General features: G+C 38.9%; 1 protein-coding gene across 6 annotated transcripts in view; it reads right to left on the bottom strand.

Annotated features, from left to right (window-relative positions):
* The window catches only part of Fry (furry homolog (Drosophila)), a 341,220-nt gene that overhangs the window by 211,968 nt on the left and 103,788 nt on the right, over positions 1-25,464 (bottom strand). For 5 of the 6 annotated variants that reach the window (XM_005387722.2, XM_005387724.2, XM_013515820.1 and 2 more), the window contains exon 2: positions 4,086-4,285. In XM_005387722.2, coding sequence (XP_005387779.1) covers positions 4,086-4,285 — 200 coding nt within the window. Of the gene's footprint in view, positions 1-4,085; positions 4,286-23,431; positions 23,707-25,464 lie in introns of those variants that run through there. The other variant, XM_005387727.2, reaches the window with a different exon arrangement.

Genomic DNA, 25,464 nt, shown 5'->3' on the forward strand with positions numbered 1-25,464 from the left:
CCTGTAATATTGCATGAAAGGTTCAATAAATGCCAGGAAAAGAGAATGGAGAAAGTGGATAAATGGCAATATTCACATGGTTAATTGTTAAGAATGTTCTAGAAGTAATGAAAGATATAAATCCTCAATTCTTGAAGCACAGGAGTTTCCAATAAGCAAATAAAAACAAATCCACATCAAACAACAGTATAGTCAAAGTGCACCACAGCAAAGATAATAAACAAAGAAAAAAAATCCACATGTAACAAATCCACTGCAGACTTTTCAACGGCAAGTACAGAGGCAATGGAATGAAATGTACCTTCAAAACTCGAGAGGAGAGAATGAATGCCAGCCTCAGATTCTATTCCCGGCTGAATCATCACTGACAACTGAGGGAGAGATAAAGACTTTGAGAAGGACAAGACGGAGTGATTTACCACTCATGACTCCTTCTGTGATTTTAATATTTTAAAATAAAATATAAAACAAGACACAGATGACCCCATTTAGCTTGCTTAGAACATTCTGGAAAGGTGAAACAGAAGTAAGATAAACAAAAGCAATTAAATGTCCCCATGAAGCAATAAAATCAGAATGAAACTATTGACTTATCCATAAATATTAATGAACATGATTTGAGCATCTTTTGGGTACAAAGAGCAATGCTGCTGAAGAAGCACAAGATGTTTACAAAGATATTTATAAAGAAAAAGAGCTAAAATTTGAATCTGGTAGGACATTTTTATTTCCTGCCCCTTTTACCCATGAAGAGTCACTATTTGAGCATCAGGAAGTCATAAATAAAAGTTTAAACTTTAATTCAATGTGGTATATAATCTATTGCACACAATCTGTTGAAATGATATGAAATTCCAAGTCAATCTTTTAAAAATGAAACAAATTGGGTGTGGTAGTGCATGCCTATAATTCCAACACTTGAGAGGCTGAGGCAGGAGGACTGCAGTGAGTTCCAGGCCAGCCTGGGCTACATAGTGAGTTCCAGGCCAGATGTACTACACAGTGATACTCTGGCCTAAAATAAAATAAAATAAAATAAAATAAAATACAAAACAAAATAAAAATACAGATTCCTGCATAGTTCCCCAAATAAGAAATCTGTATTTCTGAATTTTTGAAAATTATCTTTTCCACTTCAAGTTAATTAAGGATAAAGATAATACAATTTTGTGGTTTTATACAATCACGTATAAATTCAGGTTATCAAAGGATTCAACATCTTTCTAAAAGAGGCTAAATTAGGAAAAGCAATAGAAGGGGACATTTACTAGAATTCCACTTAAACATATGCTACATAAAAAGAAATACCTCTAGGGCTGAGAGTGTGGCTCAGCGGTAGCACACGGGCAAGCACCTGGTTCCATCTCAAGCTCTACTAAAATGAAACCACAAAAAATACCTCTTCCTATGCCCACAGGACAAAACGTCACATGTATATTCATATTTTTAGAATCAAGTAATAAGACACAAAATCCATCTTATAGTTACTATCCTATAAGTAAACAAATATAGGGATAAAAATTACCAAGTATTTTTCAGCAGACAAGACATGGATATGGCGTGGAAGTTTACATCTGTGCCAAAAAATAAAAGGGGAATAGTTTCTTTTCATAAAAGTAAGTAACAACACAAAGAATTGGTTGCATGTATTGCTTCCAATAAAAACATCAGGTACATCTCCTCGGCTATTACTGGTTAGCAGCATCTCTCCCACTAGGCACACAATAAAGATTTGCTGATGAAGAAAGAGGACTGCAACTTTCCTTGTTTGGGGATATCTAACTAAAGGAACACAACTCTACCCCTCATTAGAGGAATGGTGTGTACACAAGAGTCTTTCAGATCTAAAGCTCATGCAAAGAAGAGAAAAGGCCTCCTAAAGCAATCCTAAGCTGAGGAAAGATGAACACAGTTAAACCCAAGTGATTTCATCTCAGAAATCCTTAAATAACAGCACAGTATTTAAATTATGATCTTGGAAACATGCATAATTCAAAAGGAATCATCTCTTTCAACTTTTGTACAACTTCTGGGTGCCTCAGAAAATTCATGAGGATACACAAATTTAGAGAGCTTTAACTGGAATTTTTTTTTTTTTCTTTTGCATTTCTCTGGGTTAAGGAATAAAATGAAACTTCATTGCGCTTTACCGCTTTGTCCTCCCTGAACTCCCCACACCCTTCTGACCCCAGGGCAGCTTTCTTCCTCTACTACGGACTGGGGTCCAGCTGCCTTAGCAGCTAGAGGTTTCTAGGGATCACACTGGCTGAGGAGTGGGAATTTGGATATTTGACTTGCTTGACTAAAGTCACAGGAGGGCCCTGTGGTGGTGGAAAAGATTGAAGATATCTTTACTTAAAGATGACACGCAAGGACTCATCGCAGAGAGTAGTTACTGCAGTTCAGAGATGGGCTCTGACATCACCCAACCTGAATTCAAATCAAGAAACGTGTGACCTTCAGCAGTAACTTACCTTCTCTATGCTATTTTATCCCACCTGTAAGTGAAGTGTGACCTAAGTCACTGTAAAGAGTAATTAAGCACAGTGCCTGGCCCACAGTAAGTACTCCATGTTGGCTGGCCAAGTAGCAAGAGCAACAGAAACATAAAAACACGAGTGAATGGAAAAAAGATACTGCACTGAGAAACAAAGTCACGTGACTGAAGTTGTAAAACCAAGAAATAATTTCCATAATCATAGAAATTCACTAAGTGAATAGAATTTTATTAAGAGAATGCATAAAGATAGTCTCTGTTGGTCTCATAAAAACTTTAAAATGCAGAGTTTGTAACTTTCAAGTAAATACACTTAGTAAACACTCTTGAATTCTGATTCCTAAACTTTAAGATGTGATTCTTTCATGCAGGTCATTTTTAACAGAGGGTGTTGTACACTGTCTGTTAACACATTTTCAGAGATCTGTGCTGCGGACTCGGTAATAGTGCCCTAATCATTTTCAGCTACGATTCCGCAAAGCAAACTGATTACCTTCACATTGCTCCAGTATATTCACAGGAGGTACAAAGCTTTGCTTCATAGAAACAGCTGCGTCACTCTAAATTCCTTTCCTTTTCTCTTATTGTGTGTGGCCCAACCAAGGTCAGAAAACAAGTAATCTGAACCTAGCAATTGCACTTTCTTCCTTCCTGATTGTCCTTTCAAGATTCAGTGCTCTCAGAGCTCTGTTAAAGCGATTAACATAAGACTGACCCACACCTTATTTCCCAGCCTCCACATCTGCAGTGAAAGGCCCTCAAGGCCAAGGGCATCATCTGTCTAATAAGGGATCTAAAGTAAGTAAGTGAAGAATTTCCTGTCTTCCAATTTTCAGAAGCTGAAGTGAGGTTCCTGAATGACTGCCAAAACACTTCCTCTGTCAGTCATGGTACTGAGGACCTTAGGTCGAAGTCCAGACAGCCTCTTGAAGAACACTGATTTTTTTTCTCACTTTCCTTAAATCCAGGACTATACACACAATTTTCCTATTACTAATAGTTCTTGGTAGATGGTGTTTACTGTGTTAAATGCAGCCATGAAGCATGCTACTAAGTTTTATTTAATTATTGTCTTAGAGTTCTCACAACTTCTTTCCCTCAGACTAGGAAACCTTTTTAAAGCTATGATTTAAAAAAAATACCCTTTGGCAAGCAGGGGATTTGCAACCCATGCTTCATTGGGATGGTAAAGTCCAGCACAGTCATCCCTTGATGTGTGTGCAGACTGGTTCAGGATCGCTTCCTTCAGAAATAAAAATGTACAAAGGCTCAGATCCCTTCTATTAAATGGCGGAGTATTTGCACTGGACCTATGCATATCCTCTTGTGCTCTTTAAATCATCTAGATTACTTATAAGACCTAATATAATGTGAATGTTATATAAATAGTTCTTATACTGTATTATTTAGGGAATAACAACCAAAAAAGTTAAGTACATGTTTAGTACAGACACAATTCGTTTTTCCAAGTGTTTTCAATCTGAGGTTGGCTGACTCCATGGATATGGAGCCCTGTAATATGGAGGGCCTACAGAATTCAGCATACAGATGAATTCACAAAGAGGGAGGCCTCATGGCATATACTCACCAGTGGCTCTGCCATAATGATGCGGATCTTGCGCTCAGCCTGGGTGGTGAAATTGACAAACAAACTCTTGAGGACATATTCTCCCGGTTTGCTGTCTGGGTCCACGTTGATGGGTAACATGGTTGGCGGCCCTTTCTCCTTGTGTGTTCCTGAGGCAGGGGGAACCGGAGGCTTGATGTAACCGTTGCCAACTGGAGAAGCTGAAAAACAGGATGGATGTTCTTACTGGCTGAAAATAATGCCATAAATATTCAGTGTGTTCAACCATAATTATAAGGATAAGAATCGTATCAACAATGTCATGCTTAATATCATAACCTGGTCTTACTCTTTAGAAATGGTGCTGCAATTTGTTGCATGTGATATTCTCAAGATTCTTCTTCTGACCAGACTGATATGACTGATAAATCTTATAATATATAAGACATTTTGGGCTTCTCTTTTATGTTCCAGACAAAAGGACTAAAAATTGTGTAGAGTATAAAGAAAAACCTAATTCCTTGTCCAAGTTTTCTTAGTGACAGAGGCCCTCTGTCTTCCGCGCTTCAGTAGAATAATGTAAAAGATTCTGGGAGTCATCTCTTCCAGAAGTTTCCAAAGCCCTGCTGGCTTTTGCTCTTATAGGGGAAAGACAAAGGCTCAGGCAGTACTTTGTGTATGTCATCTGAGATGTGGGTTTGAGTTTTCACTTCCTGTGCTTTCACAGTGTTGGGGATCAGACCCACGGCCTCAACCATGCTAGGCAAGTGATGCACCACTGAGCTACACCTCCAGCTCTTGTCCTTTATAGAAGGTGTAAATTCCCTAGGTGGACTAGATCTTGAACAGGAGCTACTATCTGTGTTCCTGGTGAGTGGCCTCCCTTTAGAATGTAACTAAGTCAGTTACTTCACTGGAAAAAATTATTTTGCTCATAAATGCAAATTTCAAGTCTCTGTATTTTTCATGGTAGTGTGACATTAAAATTCTAGCCTGCACCAGCCAAATATTTGTAAGATAGTCAGGTATCAATATCCAGCTTCGGGTAGAGACAGGAATGGCAAGTATAGGATAATGATTGGATACAGAGATTAAGGGAAAAGAAGGAAAAAGTGAATTTCCCATTTGGACACTGGTTTAGTTATGAACAGGATGGTGGTGTTATGGCTAACGAAGAGTGAACAAAGTTGCCCACAAAACGGAACACTCATAGCTACCAACTACCGTGAGCCTTCTCCTATCTTCCTTCTATCCCAAGCCCTGCTCTGTGGAAGCCATACAAAAGCATTATCTATTTTATTTGAATTACAACTTTGTCCCCAAGGCCACACTAATGATTCTCCCTCAATTTCCCTACCCCCTCCTCTCCAATTCACTTAACCTGACATGGGATTGAGGGTCCCTTATATCTGGAGGATCTTTCTACATCTCAACTACCACTACACCGTAGGTGTATGGCCTCTTGAATTAAACAAGAACATAAAATGTGCTGTGTACTGACTTTGCATCCTCTCCACTTCCATTAGCTATAGCTTAGTCTCAGCCCTTGGAAATCTGTGGTGAAATCAGAATAGCAGCTTCCTTCAGGCTGACTTCATTCTATCTCTTTTACATTCCAAGCCAGCCTTTCTTCTGTTTGGCTTTCATTATGTTATCTTTCTTCTCAAAAGCTTCAGTAGCTTACAACATCATCAGGCCTTAAGCACACCAGCCTAATGTAGAGGTCTCTGATGATGCCCTCACCTTGTGCACCAGTCCACTGATGCCCTGACTGGCCCTTGAGCACACTTTTCTCATGTACGCCTTCCTTCTTCCTTTCTCTCATGCTGCTCTTCCTTCTTTTCTCAGCCAATCTTCCTCTTTTACCAATTAGAGAAGCTGCTTTGCCTAGGATTGGCCTTGAACTTGGACCACACAGCTATACCCCATCAAAGTAACGAGACTGTAGCTTCCCAGATGTAATACAGCCATCCCTTGGCATTCACAGAGGATTGGTTCCAGGATCCCCACAGGTACCAAAACCCAAGGATACTCAAGTTCTTTAAGAAAAATGGCACAGTATTTGCATGTTATCTACATATATCCTCCTATTCACTTTAAGTCATTCCCTGAATTACTTGTGACACCTAAACAATAGAAATGCTATGGGAGGGGCTGGGGATTTAGCTCAGCGGCAAAAGCGCCTGCCTGGCAAGCGCAAGGTCATGAGTTCGGTTCCTGGTACCAGAGAAAAACCAAAAAAAAAAAAAAAGAAATGCTATGGGAATATATTTGTTATACTACATTGTTCAGGGAATAATAACAAGAAAAATATCTATACATGGTCTATCGAATGCAATTTTTTTCTGAATATTTTGACCCATGGTTGGATGAATCCACGAATATGGAGCTAGCAGATACACAGGGCTAATTATACACAGTTCTTTGCACAGATAGTACTCACTAAATTGCCTTAAATAACTATTAAACATGGTTTCTTTATTTCTGTAGGTCTGGGAGTGAGTCATGGGATGGCAGCTACATGAGAATCAGTACGGCAGAGTCTTTAATGAATCGGGCTCGGCATTTGCAATGAAGAGTCATTCATTAACCGGCACTGCAAGCAGTTTACTAAGAGGTACTCTTTATTCTACAGGGGCATTTTTAGGGGTGAAAACAAGTGCTGCCCACTCCTCTACCTTACTGCTGCTGTTCTCCCCACCTTGTGTTAGTAAATTGCCTGCCCAATGCCAAGTTAGAGGGACGGCCTATCACCACAAGCCGTCTTCCTACATAACAAGGGCATCGTGCCACAGAACTGGAGACTGGAACATAAACCTAAAATCTCTACTTGAAGTACAGTTTTTTATTATCTTCACTTTTCCACAGGCTTGAATCCATTTCCAGATGATAGCAATAGCAGAATTGATGTAAAATACAATTGAACGACCAGATCCACAATTATAAGACTCCTGGGGCCAGAAGTCATGACTACACTGAGAGGATTTTCATTACAGTGACCTCTGGCAGTCTTCTGTGAAGCTACATCGTGAACCAGGTAGTTGAAATCCAGATACCAGGATACCTGTTAGCTAAATGTTCCATTTCAAAAGTCAAAGTATGAATTCCGTGTAAAATCCTATCCACCTGCACTTCAAAGGCAGACATCTTTTGAGTACAAAAGTCAGTGCACACAGAGTGCGGGGGCTGGAACCATCCCAGGCCAGCCAAAGCTCATGCCAGAGCACAGGGTGCATGAGGGATAGTGTCCATCACTCTTGGTTTCACATAGGTCGGCCTGTGCTGATGGAGACACAGTTAAAGTCGCTGGGATGAGTGTCCATGAATTGGATCCGCCCCCAAGTTTCAGCAACTCCTGTTCACTCTATCATAATTAATTCCTGACAGAGTCTAGCCTTTTGTTGGTATAATTTTTAAAAAGTAAACATGTAACGGCACTTTTCAGTAACTAAGTTGCTTGATGACAATGTATTTGGAATAAGGAAATTCATGTTCCCTAATAATCCAAATTGAGCTACAAAATCCACCTTACTCTAAACACTACCAGGAGAGAAAACTCATTAAAGTCTCCTGCAGCACTTGCTCTTTCTTAACTATACATAGTTCCTTTGTCTAGTTTCTAAGTTCACAACAGTTTAGAAAAGAAAAACTGAAAGAGGGGTGTAATTTCTATGGATAGATCTCCAGCTACTAAGGAAGAAAAGAAAGGCAATGACATGATCTAGAAGCCACCAGAGCTTCAAAGAACATCTGCCTGCACCTGACAGCTCCACAGGCTTGGATGCCTGCTTGCCCCAGCGAGCGTGCGGGCATAATACATGTTTGCAATAGGTGATGACACCAAGTTCCTTTACAGAAAGAAAAAGATAAGGTCATAAAAAGACAATAGATAAAAGGAAATATATCTTTGATGTATAAAAGGGATTAATTCACCAAACCTGAGAATCCAGCTCTGAAAAATTCAAGTTATTTCCTCTTATATTTTATTTTTTAACTAAAATTCACTACTTTTTTTTAAAAAAAAAAATACATTTATTGGCACATAGGGGCTGGGGATTTAGCTCAGCGGCAAAGCGCCTGCCTGGCAAGCGCAACGTCGTGAGTTCGGTTCCCGGTACCAGAGAAAAAAACCACATTTATTGGCACAATTTAGATATACATAATGATCCCATTCATCATAGGGAATTTGTACCTGTACATTATCTTAGTTCCTCTTTTTTCCCATTCCCCTCCCCTCTCTTCAACCCTTACTTACAAATCTTTGTCTCCATTTTATGCTTTTTTTCCCTCATTTTTTTCTTCTCCCTTTTACCCTCACTTAGTTCCCTTTCCTTTTGAACAATTACTTCCTATTTCACAAAATCTATTATACATTTTAGTTCTTCTTTACACTTTCAGCTTCTCATACCAGAGACAATATGATATTTACACATATGTGTCCAATTTATTTTACTTAAGAGTATGGTCTCAAGGTTCATCTATTTATCTACAAATGTCTGAAGTTAATCCTTCTTTTTTTTTTCTGGGACCGGGAATTGAACTCATTACCTTGCACTTGCCAGGCAGGCGCTGTGCCGCTGAGCTAAATCCCCAGCCACCGAAGTTAATCCTTCTTATGAGTAGTATTCCATTGTATTTTAAAAAAACCCACATCTTCTTTATCCACTCATCAGCTGATGGGATTTGGGTTGTTTCCAACATTTAACTGTTACAGACTTTGCTGCTATAAATATGGGTGCACATATATTGCTGTTATATAATGCTTTTAATTACTTTGGGGAGATACCAAGAAGGGAAATAGCTGGGTCAAACAGAACCTCTAGGCCCAGTTTTTTGAAGAATCTCTACACTTACTTCTGACTGAAAATAAAATCACACAGATGCAGAAGCAGCCGTAGTTCATGTCCATTTTCCAGCTTTGCAAACAAATGCAGGTACTCAAATCAACCCCTCTCTACCTGGGGTGCTTTCCTTGCTTGCGATGCAGCCTAAAAACCAAATCACTCACCCTCCAAGGCTCAGTCCACATCTTCTCCTCCCCCTAGCTGGGCTAGGTACTTCTTTCTACTCAGTACCCCACAATTGTTCCAACTGGATAGTCACGTTGCTCCTTACACTGGGTTCTGAAACTATGAACCCCTCACCGTGAGAGGTATTGACTGGTCCTTGACTCATTTTCTCCTTGCAAATATTTGCTAATGAAAAATTTTTAATTTGTTCTATTAAATTTCCCTTTTAAATTTCTTGCATATATGTTTTTAAAAATCAACAGTAATACCTTGGTTCACAAATGCTTCTGTTGGCAAACAGTTCAGCTAGCAAACCACATCAGGTAACAAACACTACCACGGCCATCTTTCCCATGCAAACAGAAATGCATACACCTTCCTCAAAATTGTAAATCAAATTAAGTTCCTAAATGAAGCCACCACTGTATTTTTATTTATTTGGGATTATGTTAAAGTACATATAACAAAATATACTGTTTTAGCCATTTTTAAGGGTACAGGCTCAGTAACATCCAAGAGATGAATTTTTATTTCTACTCCATCTGTCTGCATTCTCCTTGCATTTTTCACCTTATTTTTCTGTTTTCATCTAATAGCTCTATTTCCCCAGAAATTAATGTTCCCAACCCCAGTTCTTGGGGGGGGGGGGCTGAGGTTGGTGGAGAGAAAGGGCATCACTTTCACATATTAATTAAGTTTCTAATTACTAAATCTTTTTGAAGTTTGCTTTCTTTTATATTTTCTCATTGTCATTTTAATCTTGGATTACACGTGATCTACTTTTTATTCATTGCCATCTTTTGTCTTCCATGGGTTTTGTTGATGTTCTTTTGTTATTTTTATTCCAAAATCTGCTCCTACTTGATTTTTCTGAATTGTTTTAGATATTTTCCCTCTTCCATTTAGTCTCTGTGTTTTATATCAGGTGGGAAACACTCCTTAATCTGTAAGAAGTCTGTTTGAGGCTTTAGGGGCCTGCTCATTCTTCTTTATTGGATCTACCTGTTTCTGACCACAAGGGTTTATCTTTTGGGCATGACTGGTTTTCCCCATCTCACTGACAGATTTTCTTGTAAGCCTGCTCTTCTTGGCTAGCTCAGGTCTTCAGTAATATTTCCCTACGTCTACCTTCTTGACTGCAGAAACACTATAAGCTCCCTTCCACAATTTGTAGTTCAGCTGCATTTTATTATGATGCTGAAAAGAAGGGAAAGGCTAACCTGAGCTTCCTCCTGTAAGAATCCCAGGAGGTAACAGAGGCAGTTGATGTGACAGGAAAGCAACTGGTTTTCGCAGTCAGATTTTCTGAGAATTCCACCATTCTTCCCAGGGTCCACTCACTCTCACTTATTCATTCCATTTTGTCCCATAGTGACTTAGCAAGCAGCTTAGGTATCAGGTCCTGGAAAAATGTCTACAGACAGCTGATGGTCCTGTACTAAAGAGATTACACTGCACGGAGGTCACTGTACCATGACCAGCACTCTTATACATGCTGTGTCAGATTGCAATAAATTCTAAAAATACGGTGAGGGCGGCAGGGGACACAAGATCTGTGTCTAGCAGTGGTGTCTAACAGTGATGGTGAACCTATGGCACAGGTGCTGCAGCCAGCCATGTGTTATCATTGAAAGCTCTGAAAGGTTCGCCATCACTAGTCTAGTGGAACTTGCTTCTCTCTACATGCCTGAAAGTGTTGAGATGCTGTGGTTTGGGGCTGCCAAAAAGGATAGAAAGCTGCAGGAGTTTTTGGTGCCTAAGAAAATCCAGATGTCCTCCATCTGTGTAGGTTTGGGTGGAGTTTTGTTTGTGTGCTTTGTTTTGTTTTGTTTTTTGTTGTTGTTGCTTGCATTACTGGAGTTTTGCTCTGATGCTGAGCAACATTCCCAGCTCTCTTAAAAAGTTTTATTTTGAGACAGGTTCTTGCCAAGTTGTGCAGGCTAGCCTTGAATTTGTGATCCTCCTGCTTCAGCCTCCCAAGATTACAGGCATGAGCCACCATGCCCCAAAAGATTCCACCTGTCTTTTAAGATAAGCCAGTTGCTCATGATGGGAATTTTAACCAGCTTATTAAGGGCATGACTCAAAATGCCCAGCAGGCACATGGACTCCCCAATAGCCTTTGCAAAACACACTCCTCAAAGAAAGGGACATTGTACCTGCTTTTTTTTAAACCAGCTTGCAGTAGGCACTCTTCCTAGAAATGGCAGTCAGATTACACAAACTTCTGTTCAAGATCACTGCACACTTCTCTCCCAACAAAGGAGCTGATTTATAAGACTTTTTTGCTGACATATAAATTATTCTTACTGCCAATGCTCAGCACTTTGGTCCTTTAGTAGGTGCTGAGGGTGAACCTTGTTAGTTAGCAGGAACTGGGGTCTTTCTTTAGAACCACAAGTTCCCCTCTAACTCCTTCTTTTCCCAGAAGACTTAATTTACTGGCATTATAGGAACATTTCATAAAATATAACAAACCAGAGATGATGCAGCTACTGTGAGAACATGTCACACTGTGCATAGGAAAATCATAAATTTATTAAATAACTAATACATTTATGATGTTGCTTAAGAAATGGCATGTTAAAAGGTACTGCAAATATTTAATTTGACCAGATACCCTGGAAGAAGTTATGCGAAGTAAACTAGAGCAAAAAGAAAAATCCTCCCAACATGACATGAAGAGTTATTTTCCTCTAAAGAATACCCTAAAAACTCCACTAAAAGACTTCTAGATTTAATAACAAAATTTAGTAGGGTAGCTGAATACAAAGTCAACACTTAAAAATCTATAGCATTCCTGTACACAAACAACAAACTCATTGAGAGAGAAATTAGGGAAACCACACCTTTCATAATAACATCCAGGGGCTGGGGATTTAGCTCAGCGGCAAAAGCGCCTGCCTGGCAAGCGCAAGGTCATGAGTTCGGTTCCCGGTACCGGAGAAAAAACCAAAAAAAAAAAAAAACAAAAACCAAAAACATAATAACATCCAAAAAAAAATAAATAAATAAAAAAAAGAAAGAAATACGTAGGAATCAATCTAGCAAAGAAAGTAAGAGATTTTTACATTGAAAATTACAATATGCTAAAAAAGGAGCTCAAAGAGGATCAGAAAATGGAAAAGACATTCTTTGTACTTGGGTAGGAAGAACCAACACAGTAAAAATGGCCTCACTCCCCAAATTGTTATACAGATTTAATTCAATCCCAGGGAAAATACCATTAGCATACCTCACAGAACTAGAGAAAACACTGCTAAAGTTCATTTGGAACCAGCAAAGACCTAGAAGAGCAAAAACAATTCTGGATAACAAATGTAAGGCAGGGGTCATTACAATCCCTGACTTGAAATTATTATACAAAGCTACAACGATAAAACAAAACAAAAAAAACAGCATGAAAGAAAAAAAAAAAAACCAACACCATCAAAACACTGGCAAAAAACAAAAAACAAAAACCACCACAAACACAAAACCAAACAACCACCCCCTCAAATACACACAAAAGAACCCCAACCAACCAACCGACCAACCGACCAACCAACAAAACAAAACCCCCTTGAGGATCAACGGAATGGATTAGAAGATGCAGACACAGCTCCAAACACACCGAGGCACCTTATCTTTGACAAAGGGGCCAAACATGTTCACTGGAAGGAAGATAGCCTCTTTAATAAATGGTGCTGGAAAAACTGCCTTTCCACATGCTGAAGACTAAAACCATGTCTCTCACCGTGCACTAAACTAAAATCAAAATGGACCAAAGATCTAAATATGAAAACAGAAAAAATGAATCTGCTGGAAGAGAGAATAGGTAGAATTCCTGAAGACATTTGTGTGGGCAAAGAGTTTATGAACAAAACCCCAAATGCATAGGAACTATCACAAATAATCAACAACTGAGATCCCATCTTATTAAAAAGTTTTTCACAGCAAAAGAAATCATCAACAGAGTGGGAAAAAATTTTGCCAGCTATTCCTCAGACAAAGGATTACTATCTAGAATTCATAAATAAGTAAAAAAAAAAAAACAGACCCCTCAAATTTAAAGACTCAATCCAAAAATGGGCATCTAAAATGAATAGACACTTCTCAGATAAAGAAGTAGAAACAGCAAATAAATATATATGAAAAAGTTCAACATCACTAGTCATTCAAGAGCTGCAAATTAAAATGTTAGATTCCATTTCACTCCAGAAAGAATGGCTATTATCAAAAGATAAACCAATAACAAATGCTGGTGAGGCTGTGGGGATAAAGGAACCCTTCTCCTTTGTTGGTGGAAGTGTAGGCTGGTGCACGCGCTGTGAAAATCAGTGTGGAGATTCCTCAAAAAATGAGGACAAGAAGTCCCACTGGATCCAGCTATTCCTCTTCTTGGTATCTTCTGCAAAGAATTAAAAACATCTTATCATAGTGATATATGCATACTCATGTTTATAGGAACACAGTTTATAATAGCTAAATCTTGGAAACAGCCCAAATGTCCATCAACTGATGAATGGATAAAAAAGATGGTTTTTTTTTTTTTATACAATGGAGTGCTACTCAGCCATAAAGAAGGACATTTCTAGGCAAATGGATGCTCCTTGAGACCATATTCTTAAATAAAACAAATCAGAAACACACGTGTAAATAGTGCATTGTGTCTCTGGTGTGAGAAACTGGAAGTGTAAACAAGGACCAAAATGTACACTAGAAGACAACACTCAAGTGAGAACAGAACTAGGGAGGGGAGAAAGGGAAAGGAAGGAAGAGAAAAGGGGAAAAAATGAGAAAAGCAGGAGAAAATGGAAACAAACTTTTTGTACATAGGAAGGGGATGAGGGGTTGAAGATAGAGTAGGAGAATGGGAAAAAAAAAAAGAAGAATTACGTTATATCATATACAGGTACAAATTCCCTATGATGAATGTGATCATCTGTATACCTAAAATGTCCCAATAAAATAAATAAATAAATAAATAAATAAATACGGAAATAAGTAGGAGGATGGCCTAAAACAAAAAAAAGAAGAAGAAATGGAAAACGTTCGGATAAGATGAAACAGTCTGAGTAACAGGAAAAAACTGTTTCACAAAGTGATGGGTAATTTGTAAATAATTAAATAATGATTATTTAATTTGTAAATAATACTTTTCTATACTTTAAAGTAGGCCAATAAAAAATAGTATCAGGCACAAAATACTCAGAAACAATTTCTGGCCCAGAAGAAATATATATCTAAAGGCACAATTTACTTCTGCTTAATTTCTAAAAATTCTGATAAAAGGAAATGCTCCTCCCATACATCCCTCCACTCTCTATACTACTTAATACTCCTACAGCTCTTAAATTGTGTCCCTTCAAGTTTTAGGCTCAACACACTATCTCTAAAACAACTGGCAACTTTAATCCGTATTCTAATCTGAGAAGACCACACAGTCTCCCTTTTATAGACAAGATCGTAAGGTTCAGAGAGGTTAAGTGACCTGCTCAAGGTCATAGAGCAGTCAACTCAGGATCTAAGCCTGAGACTGCTTGACAATGTGCAGTGTCTTGTAAGTGTCCCATGTCACCCTGTCTTTAACATTTGATGTATTTAAAATGATGTTTTATTGTGGTAAGACCATTTAATATGACATCTACCCTCTCACCAATTTTCTAGGTGAACAATGCATTATAGTTGACTATAGGCACAATATTGTATGATCTCCAGAGCTTAACTGTAACTTTATGTCCACTAATTAATAACTGCCCATTTCTCTCTCCCCATTCTGTTCTTGGAGTCTATGAATTTGTCTGTTTCAGATACCGTTTGTAAGCGGAAACATACAAGAGTGGCCATTCTGGGATTAGCTTATTTCAATTAGCACAATGTGATCAAGGTTCATCCATGCTGCTTCCTGCTGCAAAATGGTCTTCTTAAAGGCTGAATAATATTCCACTGCAATATATACAACATTTTCTTAATGTATTCATCTTCTGCTGAGGTAGTGGTATCATGCAAGATTTCACTTGTCATTCAAAATCAACCAGCTGCTTATGATAAGGATTGAACGAAATAGGTCCCCTTAAGGCCACAGCTTTTACTCTGGCATGGCTCCTTTTGGGACTTCAGAGAAATAAAATGTAAGTGTTGTGATCTGGATTATGAAATTTTGCATAGATTTCTATAACTGGGTATTTTCCAGAAAGACTAATATATATTTGGGCGATGGTGATCCCTCCCATTTACAAGGTCGTTTGACCTCTGGAACTAATACACACCTTTTAGCTGTCTGAGGGATGAGGCAAGGGCTAGGAGAGCAGAAACTAACGGTGTGCTGAGGACCCAGCGAAACATCTGTAATCTGAGTAGTGACTCACTTTGGAAAGGACTGGTGACACTGTTTCTTCCTAGGTATGCTAATGACTGAATTTTTAGCTGTCGGCTGTCCTGACAAGCAGCAAAAGCACCGGAAGTGACATTTTTCCTTTACTCCTATCTTTGCCTCTCAAAAATCAGTGTTGTTTTTGTTCTTCCCAAGAACGGGGGAGAGGGAAGCAATTCAATAAATAGAAAGTTAGCATCATCGGGTGTGGTGGTACATGTCAGTAATTCCAGTCACTTGGAGGCCAAGGCACAAGGATTCCAAGTTTGAGGCCAGCCTGGGCAACTTAGTGAGACCCTGTCTCAAAATAAAAGGGGGTCTGAGGATGTACCTCAGCAACCCTGTGTTCAGTCTCCACTATCACAAAAGAAAAAGGTAAGAAAGAAAGAAGAAGAAAGTATCAAGTCACTGTCTTATTTTCTTTTTCTCTCTCTGTCTGCCTTTCAGTATTTTATCTCAGAAAAATGACAGTAACCCTTCAGTGATTTCTTTGATAGATGTCTGTCACCTGCTAAGATGCAATTACACGGACTTTCCCCTGATATTCAAAGTAGGTGCTGTCATTAGAGTCTGAAAGAATGTCTGCCAAGACCTGTGAGCAAAGAAAGATGAGGTTACACTGACATTTCAAGGTCTTTTCTCTCCGAAAGGAGATCGAATAACCTGCTAGAGGCAGGATAATCCTGAATTTCAACTTCCTTTTCTCCCCTAGAGAACTGACAAACTGCTCTTGCTCACGTGTTGTTCCCTGGCCCTCTGCCCTTTTTTTGTGTTCGCATTTTCTTCTATTTTCCTCCTCCGTTTATTCATTTTATGCAGCAAAATCTCATTAACTTGAACACCATGAATTCAAATTTTGAGATCTTTTGGACAAGACCTTCCATTTTTTGATGTTAACTTAAAAAAAAAAAGACTTGGTGACTTAGAGGGTGGACCCCTGGTGCTCAGAATCAACAGCACATTGGCAGCACCAGGAAGGTCTGCGGTGGGCCTGGGAAGTTCACATTTCTAGGCAGCCCCAGGCAATGGCAGTTTCTGACACCAGATGTAAATAAATATGAAATAAAGGAGAAAAAAAAAAAATCAATCCAGTTAATAGAACTGTTTTTGATTCCATTCGCCTATAGCAAAACTGATATGCTTTATTACTGAAGTCAATGTTTGTTGGCAAAAAAAGAGTGGAAACAGCCTTGAGCTGGGAGCCAGAAGTCTCAGCTCTGCATGACCTTGGAGAAGGACCTGGCACCAACTGGGCTTCAGTGTCCTTACCTGGGTGCCTTGTGTTTGTTTCCGGCAAACCCAGAATCTTGTACATGCTGAACAAGTCCTCCTCCACTGAGCTACACCCTAGGCCCTTCCCTGGTATTCTTAGAGGTTGGGCCAAACTTCTGTATCTTGTATTCTAAGACTATATAAAATATGCTATCACTTGTTCAACATTCCCACAATTTAAGCGGTAATCAACGCTCACTTTTCCTTCAATTAATAGGAATTGGTCAGATTCTATCATCTCCCCTCTCTATAGAAGAAAGCTTTTCAAATAACACACCCTTTCCAGTTACATCTGCACTTTGCTCTGGTACCGTTCACTTTGTAAGACTGGAAATACTCAAAATGTGGGGAGATATCCAAGGAAGAGTTTTTTATTCCTGGTTGTAAACTCAAGGTTCATTTTTAACATTTAACTTTTAAGGAAAAAGAAACGCATCATGTAGAGGGCATCTGTGTTTCACAAACCCAGTGCTAGGTCGGGTCTCTGTTCTTGGCAGACACTATGGAACAGATAACATGGAACCTGGTGTTAAGGGACAGGCATAATTCTCATGGGTAGAGCTGGGAAAGGGGAAACTGAGGCAGAGGGAAGTACCCAGCAGGTACAGGGCAGCACCTGTTCTGTGTCTCTCCTCGCCCCTTCCTCCTGTCACTTTCCTACCTTTTGAAGCAGATGTGTGTAGACTGTCTTCACCGAGGAACTAGAGAACCGTCAAGAAAAGCACTATGTCTTGTGTTTATCCCAAGCATTTACCAGCTATATGGCATAATTAATCGAATAATTGTGCTTAAGATTCTCTGACCTGAACTCGTTAAATTCCATATCTGTGCAAATGAAATAATTAAAAAGAAAATCTACAAAAAACCCTAATCGCTCTCAATCTCAATAACCAATCTCCCTTCTCCCATCTCTGTCTCTGTCTCTCTGTACTGGAGATTAAACCCCGGGCTTTTGAACTGAGCTACAACGCAGACCTTCTTAAACTTTTATTTGTGGACAGGGGACTTGCTAAGGTGGCCAGTCTGCACTCCTTGTGCCTCAGCCTCCTAGAGTGTTGGGACTTTAGGCACGCCCCCCCATATCCAGCTAAGAAACTGTAAACTCTTAGGTTCTATAGAATGTAGGCTTTTAATTCGTCTTAATATTAGAATTAAGGTTTTCAACAAAAAGCCAATGAGTATAGATATTATTTGCAGGGTAAATGAGAGTCAGAGGGCTTCCTGGAAGGATGACAATTCAATGTTCCTGTGTAAGATGCAGTAACTAAGAGGCTTGTCTGGAGGGACAGCACAAATTTAAAAACTGACGACATCAACCTTGAGAAAAACGCCGGTAGAACCTGGATCTTACATCGTATACAACTAGACCCGTAATCCTGTCACATCAACGCTGCCCAATACAGAAAACAGGCAAGAATGTTTCTTGGCAAGATGTTCTGGTGATCAAAGTGTTTAAGAAGCTTTTCTAAAGAATACTTACTATGTGTATTTTCTAAGAACTCCTTACCTGTGGCAAGACATTGGTTAGAGTTCCTGTACTCGAACACTGAAAACTGTTAGCTATTTATACCTGAGAATGACAGCATAGTCTTCAGGTAACCAGGAATAGAACAGAAATGACTTTGGCATTATGGCCGGGAGGGAACTGAACATTGTACCCTATATCGATGTACATCAAGGTCTGAAAACATTAGAGCTGATGTCCATTCACGAGAAACAACAGGGATACAGAAACAAGTTAAATTGCACCATAATAAAACAAAAGAGGCAGTGCAAAGTTAGGATCATTCTAGAAGACAAGTACTCTGATTTCTATAAGTCCACAGATGAGATAAAAAAATGAAGATCATTACAGCAAACTTAGGAGACATAACAATGAAATGTAACATGTAGACTTTGTCTGAACCCCGATGCAAGGAAACCAACTGCTAAAAACATTTTATGACAATGAAAAAATATGAAATGGATAAATAAAGAATTATGTTCAATTTATGTATGGAAAAAAGCGTTGTGGGTAGATAAGAAAAATATCCATATTTCACAGAATGCATACTAGTTATAAAGAATTCAATGAAATACAAAGGTATAAATAAATCAAGTATGACAAATTTTGGTAGCTGATAAATCAGAGTGATGCCAATTTGCTGTATATCATACTATTTTTGTGTGTGTTTTCTTTCAGTTTGTTTTAAGACAGGGTCTCACTATGTAGTTCAGGCTGGCCTTGAACTCATTATGTGGCCTGCACTGGCCCCGAACTCAAAGAGATCCTCCATCCTCTGCCTCCTGAGGAGTACAGGTAGTGTGTACTACCTCTTCCAACTTTTATCATTTTGTGTTTGTTTAAAATATTTCATAAGCCAGGCGTGGTGGCACACACCTGTAATCCCAGAACTCGGGAAGCCGAGGCAGGAGGATCATTGCAGTGTGAGACCGGCCTGGGCTACAGTTCAAGGCCAGCCTGAACTGTACAGTGAGATCCTGTCTCAAAAAGCCAAAAAAAAAAAAAATTCATTCTAAAACCAATAAGATTTGGTTATAGAAAGCTTCCTATATCACAATGGCAATAATGAAAGAATGCTACTTTAGAAAAAAAATAAGTTACTATACAAAAAATGAGACAAATCTAATCTGGATTGAATCTGAAAATATAAATTACTATATAAAAATGGATACCATCTAGTTCAGGTTGATCACCTAGGCTCGAATGTTCAAGCATCATCGCTAAGGACTCAGATCCTGCCCCTTGGGACACAACTGCATGTCAGACTGAGTAGTGTGATCTTAGAGCATTCACACTTAGCGCACGTGGCAAACACAAATGCAGGTGTGGTGTCTCTGACACCAGTATCCTTCAGCACACTCAAGTTACAATATGGGTTGGGTCCTTTTAGAAATATTTTTGTCACAGAAGACTATGAGTGCTATCAGTTAATCAATTCAAGAAACAGCACATTTTCACTGAGATCCCAGTATGTGTGATGCACACTGCAAAGTTTTACAGACAATACAAAGGTGAGATTTAAAAGTTTGAAAGGTCTTTAAAATTTAATATATTTAGCCACAAGATGTCATCAAACTGAACAGCCAATGGAAGAGTACACGAGTTTAGGAGAGCATTTAGCTATTCATTCATTTATGATTCAATCATCAAACATTTACTGAAGGCCCAGAATACTCCAAGCATTGTGCTATCCTTCAGCTGCGGGAGAAGACCAGGCCTGGCTCCTGGCCTCACACAGTCCACGATGTGCAGGAGCCAGGTGTTCCACCATAAACACAAGGAAAAATGGAACTGCAAGCTGTGAAGTGCTGTGCAGAACGGTGCAAGAAATAGAGGAGAGATATCTGTGATTGTGGAACTTCAGGGCTAGATCCTCTAGGACGCTGATGTTGAGAGCTAAAACTAACTGCTGATAAGACACCACAAGGTTCAAGGTAGCAGAGAACTGGGGCCTCAAAATTGTAGGAGTTATGTAAGCGGGAGCGGGAGGTCATGGTAGCTTTCCCAATCACTTTCCAATACCATGCTGGCCACCTTCTCCTTAGAACCTTCTGCTACTAACAGTCTGTACCACTTTTACTGTCATCCAGAGTCCTGGCTGCCTCGTGACACAAGATGACATTGTATACTCATGTTTTCTGCCGGTCTCCCTAACTACACTTCAGTGCCACAGAGAAAGGAATTCGTTTCACTCCTTTTGTAATCACACCTTCTAAGACATTGGTAGGCTTAATACTCAAGATGCAGTGAATATCTGCCAAGGAAGGACTAAGGAAGCATTAAGAAATAGAAAGTCATGAATCATCCCCAGCTTAGAAATTCTACATTCAACCCCAAACTCACATCAGGACTATCAGGAGCTCTAGAACCAAGCAAGACTCTGACATATAAAGCACCAATAATGCCAGGAGTAGAATATTATACTAATGATGACAGCATGTCATTTCAGATAAGAAAACATGACTCATATGTATTGGAAAATGCCTGGCTTGTGGAATCTCTAAAGCAGTTTGACAAAGTACACGCTGTGGCCCAGTACTGGATTGTAGAACCAATTTAGTAGGTGCTGATCAGTCTGATTATGATGAAAGAGAACAGAGAACATATGAGAAAATAGCAGAGTGATGTCAACCAGAGCAGGAGGATAAGCCCTGCTTTGCAGAGCTTTTGCTTTCAGTCTGTGTATGTGTGTACGTGTGTATGTATCTATATCTGTATCTATATCTATATCTATATCTATCTGTTGTAGGTTACTGAAAAACGTGTTTTCTGCTGTGGGTCGTAGTTAAAAAGGCGCTATAGGCTATGGGGATCCACAGTCATTTATAGAGTTTTGTGGGCCTGCCAGAAATGACAAATTGGCTTCTTGGGCTATTTTATTAGACCCATATTTAAGTCAAACGTCAAAGGTGAGTGAGAAACCTCGTTGGCAATATTTCTGTAGCTGAGCTGATGGGCACATTTCATGCACACTGCATAGAAATCAACATACAGGGACACTGAAGACTGGGCATCCTGCGTGGGGATCCAGGGTCTTGTTGCGAGGGCACTGCCAGCGGCTGCTGTATTTTAACAAATGGTCAGAAACCAAAGTTATGCCTCCAGGATCCTCTAGGAGATTAAATCATATAAGGAGTGACTTAAAAGAGAGTCCAGTCTTATGTACATCTGTGCTAATGTAATATGCACTATACAGTAATGCTCTACACCCACATATAGGTGTAATACACATTACAATATTCATTCTAGTATAACTATATAGAATACATATGTATATAATAACATATATCTGCATATATATAATACAAATGTTAAGCACACGTGTTATATAATACATATGATAATGCTATAAATATTTCCCAAAACTGTAGCATGCAAAGCAATTCCAGTGCCTTGTAGAAAATAGAAGCTCAATAAATATACCCAATGAATTCACTGAATAAGCAAAATCTTTTGTGCTCTGGTTAATGTTGGATGTGATCATTGAAATATTTCACAAATATCTAATTCATATGGACTTATTTATGTAGACACCAGACCCTATAACAAAAAAGAGTTAGCTTTTATCAATTTCTTAAATGGTTATGGATATGTACAAGGACTGCATAAATTTTTTTTTCTTTTTTTTTTTTTGGTCTTTTTGAGACAGGGTCTCGCTATGCAGTTCAGGCTGGCCTTGAGCTCACTTTGTAGCCCAGGCTGGTCTCGAACTCCCAATGATCCTCCTGCCTCAGCCTCCCAAGTGCTGGGACTACAGGTGTGTGCCACCATGCCTGGCTGAAATTTTCTTAATACCTATCTATCAGAAGTTTATAATATGAGACATGATATATATACTAAGTCGCTGAAACAGAGTAGTAGCTACTGATCCTTTTTAAAAGTACAGTCTATAATCATGAGAAAGAGTCAGAAAAGAGTCAGCTGGTTAGATCATGGGAGAGGTCCATTCAGGTGAAACATGGTAAGAATAACATCTCCAATAGAACAGTAAGCATTTCATACAAGTAATATGACGCACCATTCTTTCTATAAATTCGTAAATGCATAAGTTTTACCATGTAACTTTTATGCTTGTTCTATATTTAAAAAATTGAGAAAAAAAATGTTCCTTAAAACACACTCTATAAACCACAAAGGTAAGAGGCAAAATTCAGAATACTAGGGATTGTATTCCTAGAAACAGAATGCCATCATCTGTAAATATTTAGGGTTTCATTAGAGATAGGGCAGTAGCAAAATGAACAAGTAATTCGACCTCCCAAATCCTTAATAAACTAAATGTTTTCCTCTGTTAGAGCAATGTGTTGCTCCTTTACCACTTATAAATTAACTTTTCCTACCTTCATTAAGTAGAAAGTTAAACAGCCAATATCCAAGATGCATGTAATTACCTCTGTCATGTTTGCTCCCTCTTATTCATTTTTTTTGTTTTTTTTTCCAGTACCGGGAACTGAACTCACGACCTTGCACTTGCCAGGCAGGTGCTGTGCCGCTGAGCTAAATCCCCAGCCCCCCTCTTTTTTTTTTGAACTGTTGCATGACTGCTTAAAATGTTAGGCTACAACTACTGTAAATACGTTAATACTCTCAAAGGAAAGGCAGCAGCACGCAGTATGGATCCACTTCATGTTGGCCAGCAAGTGGTGCCCTCTTTTTCAATTCATCAACAAAAAAGAAAAACATTTTATTTTTTAAAAGTTGGAGAAGGTTAAGTCAAAAGCTAAGAAAAAACTTCCTTGGCCAATTCCCATGTTTAAAACAAAAATGAGAAAAGGTATTTACATTAACATTTAGGAAATAAGATCAAGCATAAATCCTCTCTCTATCATAATAGTAACTTCTTTTTTTATAATATTAAATTCTATACTGTGAACTATTTTCCAAATACATATGAGCTGTTTTTACAGATAAGCTACTTTCCAGAAGTCATACTAGATCCTTCAGTGAAAATTGAGAGGATAGAAAAATTCCATTACATCACAGCTGCTTGTTCCTAGACTCATGTACAAAGACGGCAAAATCCTGCCCTTGAAATACTAAAATCTCAAACATAAGACCTAAAAGGCATTCTCCCCGTCTCTAAACAATAGCACTCTAACGCAACCCCTGGATGTAGACTCAATTTCTTCCTCCACTCTCATCCACTGAAAACTTACAAGAACCCTCTTACACTCAGCATTTAATGACCAGTTCACCACTCCACAACGTACCAGCCTTTCCTACTTACCAAGCCCTTTAATGAAGCTGATCACACAGGATCGTCTCCAACAAGCTGTTGTAATCTCCATGGGCCTGAAAAGAAACCCAAACTAACAGTCTGGGAAGGCTACACAGACTATGTTCCAGCGTGAAAAAGGGTAATGACAGCCTCCATGGTTTCGCTGCTCACAGTCACCGTAAGTGCCTCAGCCACAAGGTGTATTTTTGGCTGAAGGTGTATTTTTAGTCAGGTGCAAAAAACCTACAGTAGAAGACAAATGAAAACAAGTCTTCCATCCAGGGCAGACTGTTCATACCAATGGGACAATTTTTAGCTGCACAGTAAGACAGTGACCTACAACTCACAGAGTGCCTGTATGTCTATATTTATCCACAAGAACATAGTATGCTGACAGATTAGTAAAGCTGCTCAAAGCACTCCAGGAACATGAGCCGGACCCGCAGTTTGTCATAAACAGTCCATGCATACTGGCTATGCATGCCACTCCCCAAATTTAACTGGCAATGTGGTGTTTCTGTGCTGGAGAAATTTAAAAAAAAAAAAAGATAACACACGGTGGGTAATAAATTGTTGCTTTGGGAACTACAGCCACAAGTACAAACAGCTTTGAGCAGCTTATATTCTTGCAGACAAAACCAGTAGCAGAGTTGAAGCCAAGACCACAAGAAAACATACACTCTTAAGGAAAATGAAACACTGAACATCTGTTGACATAGCTTGTAAAGAAAAGTGATTGAATTCAAAGCTAGAGTTGCATCACTTTATAACATGGCCTCAACTGACTTGATAAAAACTTTATGTATAAGGCCAAGAAGAAGCCAAATTAGCTAACACTAGGAGCTCCATCTTCGAAAGAAAACTGATATTGGCTAATGAGACTGAGCAAGACAATGCAGTTACTTCAAACCAAAATAAAAATGTAACTGCTTGGTCTTTTGATGTCATTATTTCTGTGGGAAGAATTCTATGAGGGCCGGTGAAAATGTATTTCCTCATTAACACAACCTCGAAGAGCAGGAAGCCCAAATAACTTTCTCTTCTTGATTTACTCAGGGTAATTGAAGGTTCTTCTTTAGCAATGTAAACTAGAATTGCAAACAGCATGAAAAGAGAATGGTCTGATGAAATGAAATATCTCATAGGATGGGAAAAAATGTCCACATTATGAAACTGAACACTGACAGTGATTCTAGTGAGTTTAGTGACAGCAAAAATGTCCCATGGTGACCCTATGCCGTACATATTTGGGGCCTTGAATGCTTTTTCAAAGAGTTGACTGTGACAGTGATGGTAATTGTTTGCACTTTACTAAAAGGACTCAAAACAATTCTAAAACAATAGTGTATCTAAAATGGTTTGTGTTTGGAATAGTTAAGTGCTCAGTCTTGCTGTCTGTGTTTGCACAAATAAGAGTTTGGCCTTACTCTGCCTACACCTACACTGGAGTCGAGGGGCTGGGGACTTAGCTCAGCGGCACAGTGCCTGCCTGGCAAGCACAACGTCATGAGTTCGATTCCCGGTACTGGGAAAAAAAACCCAAAAACAAAAACAAAAACTAACTAAATAAATAAATAAGTAAACTGGAGTCGAGAACCAACTGAATATTTGTACTTTGTCAGCCCAAGTCTCAGACTAGCAAATGATGAGACTGTATTCAATTATAAAATATTCTCACACATGTGTGAAAAACAGGACTTGTCATTTTATTTTTTTCATTCTTTTTATAGAGACCAATTATCAAACAACATTTCAAGGAAGTACATGAAAAATAGAAAAATGAACCAACCTTTATGGGACCGTGGAACTAGATTCATATTACATTAGGTACCCTTCATTGTTACTTCATTAGGTCCTTATCTAAAATGTACGCATTACCATTTCCATGTTGGGTTTGATGAACAGGCATAAAAATATGACTTGTCAAGGACATTCAAATCAGATTCTAGTATCATTACTTTTGTTAATTTTTATTGTAGCAATTTTCTTAATCTGAATTGGAACATATAAACAGTGGTAACCTTAGACTTGAAATTTTTTTA

This window comes from Chinchilla lanigera, unplaced genomic scaffold (genome assembly GCF_000276665.1).
Source record: "Chinchilla lanigera isolate Chin_1 unplaced genomic scaffold, ChiLan1.0 scaffold00030, whole genome shotgun sequence".
Taxonomy (NCBI): Eukaryota; Metazoa; Chordata; class Mammalia; order Rodentia; family Chinchillidae; genus Chinchilla; species Chinchilla lanigera.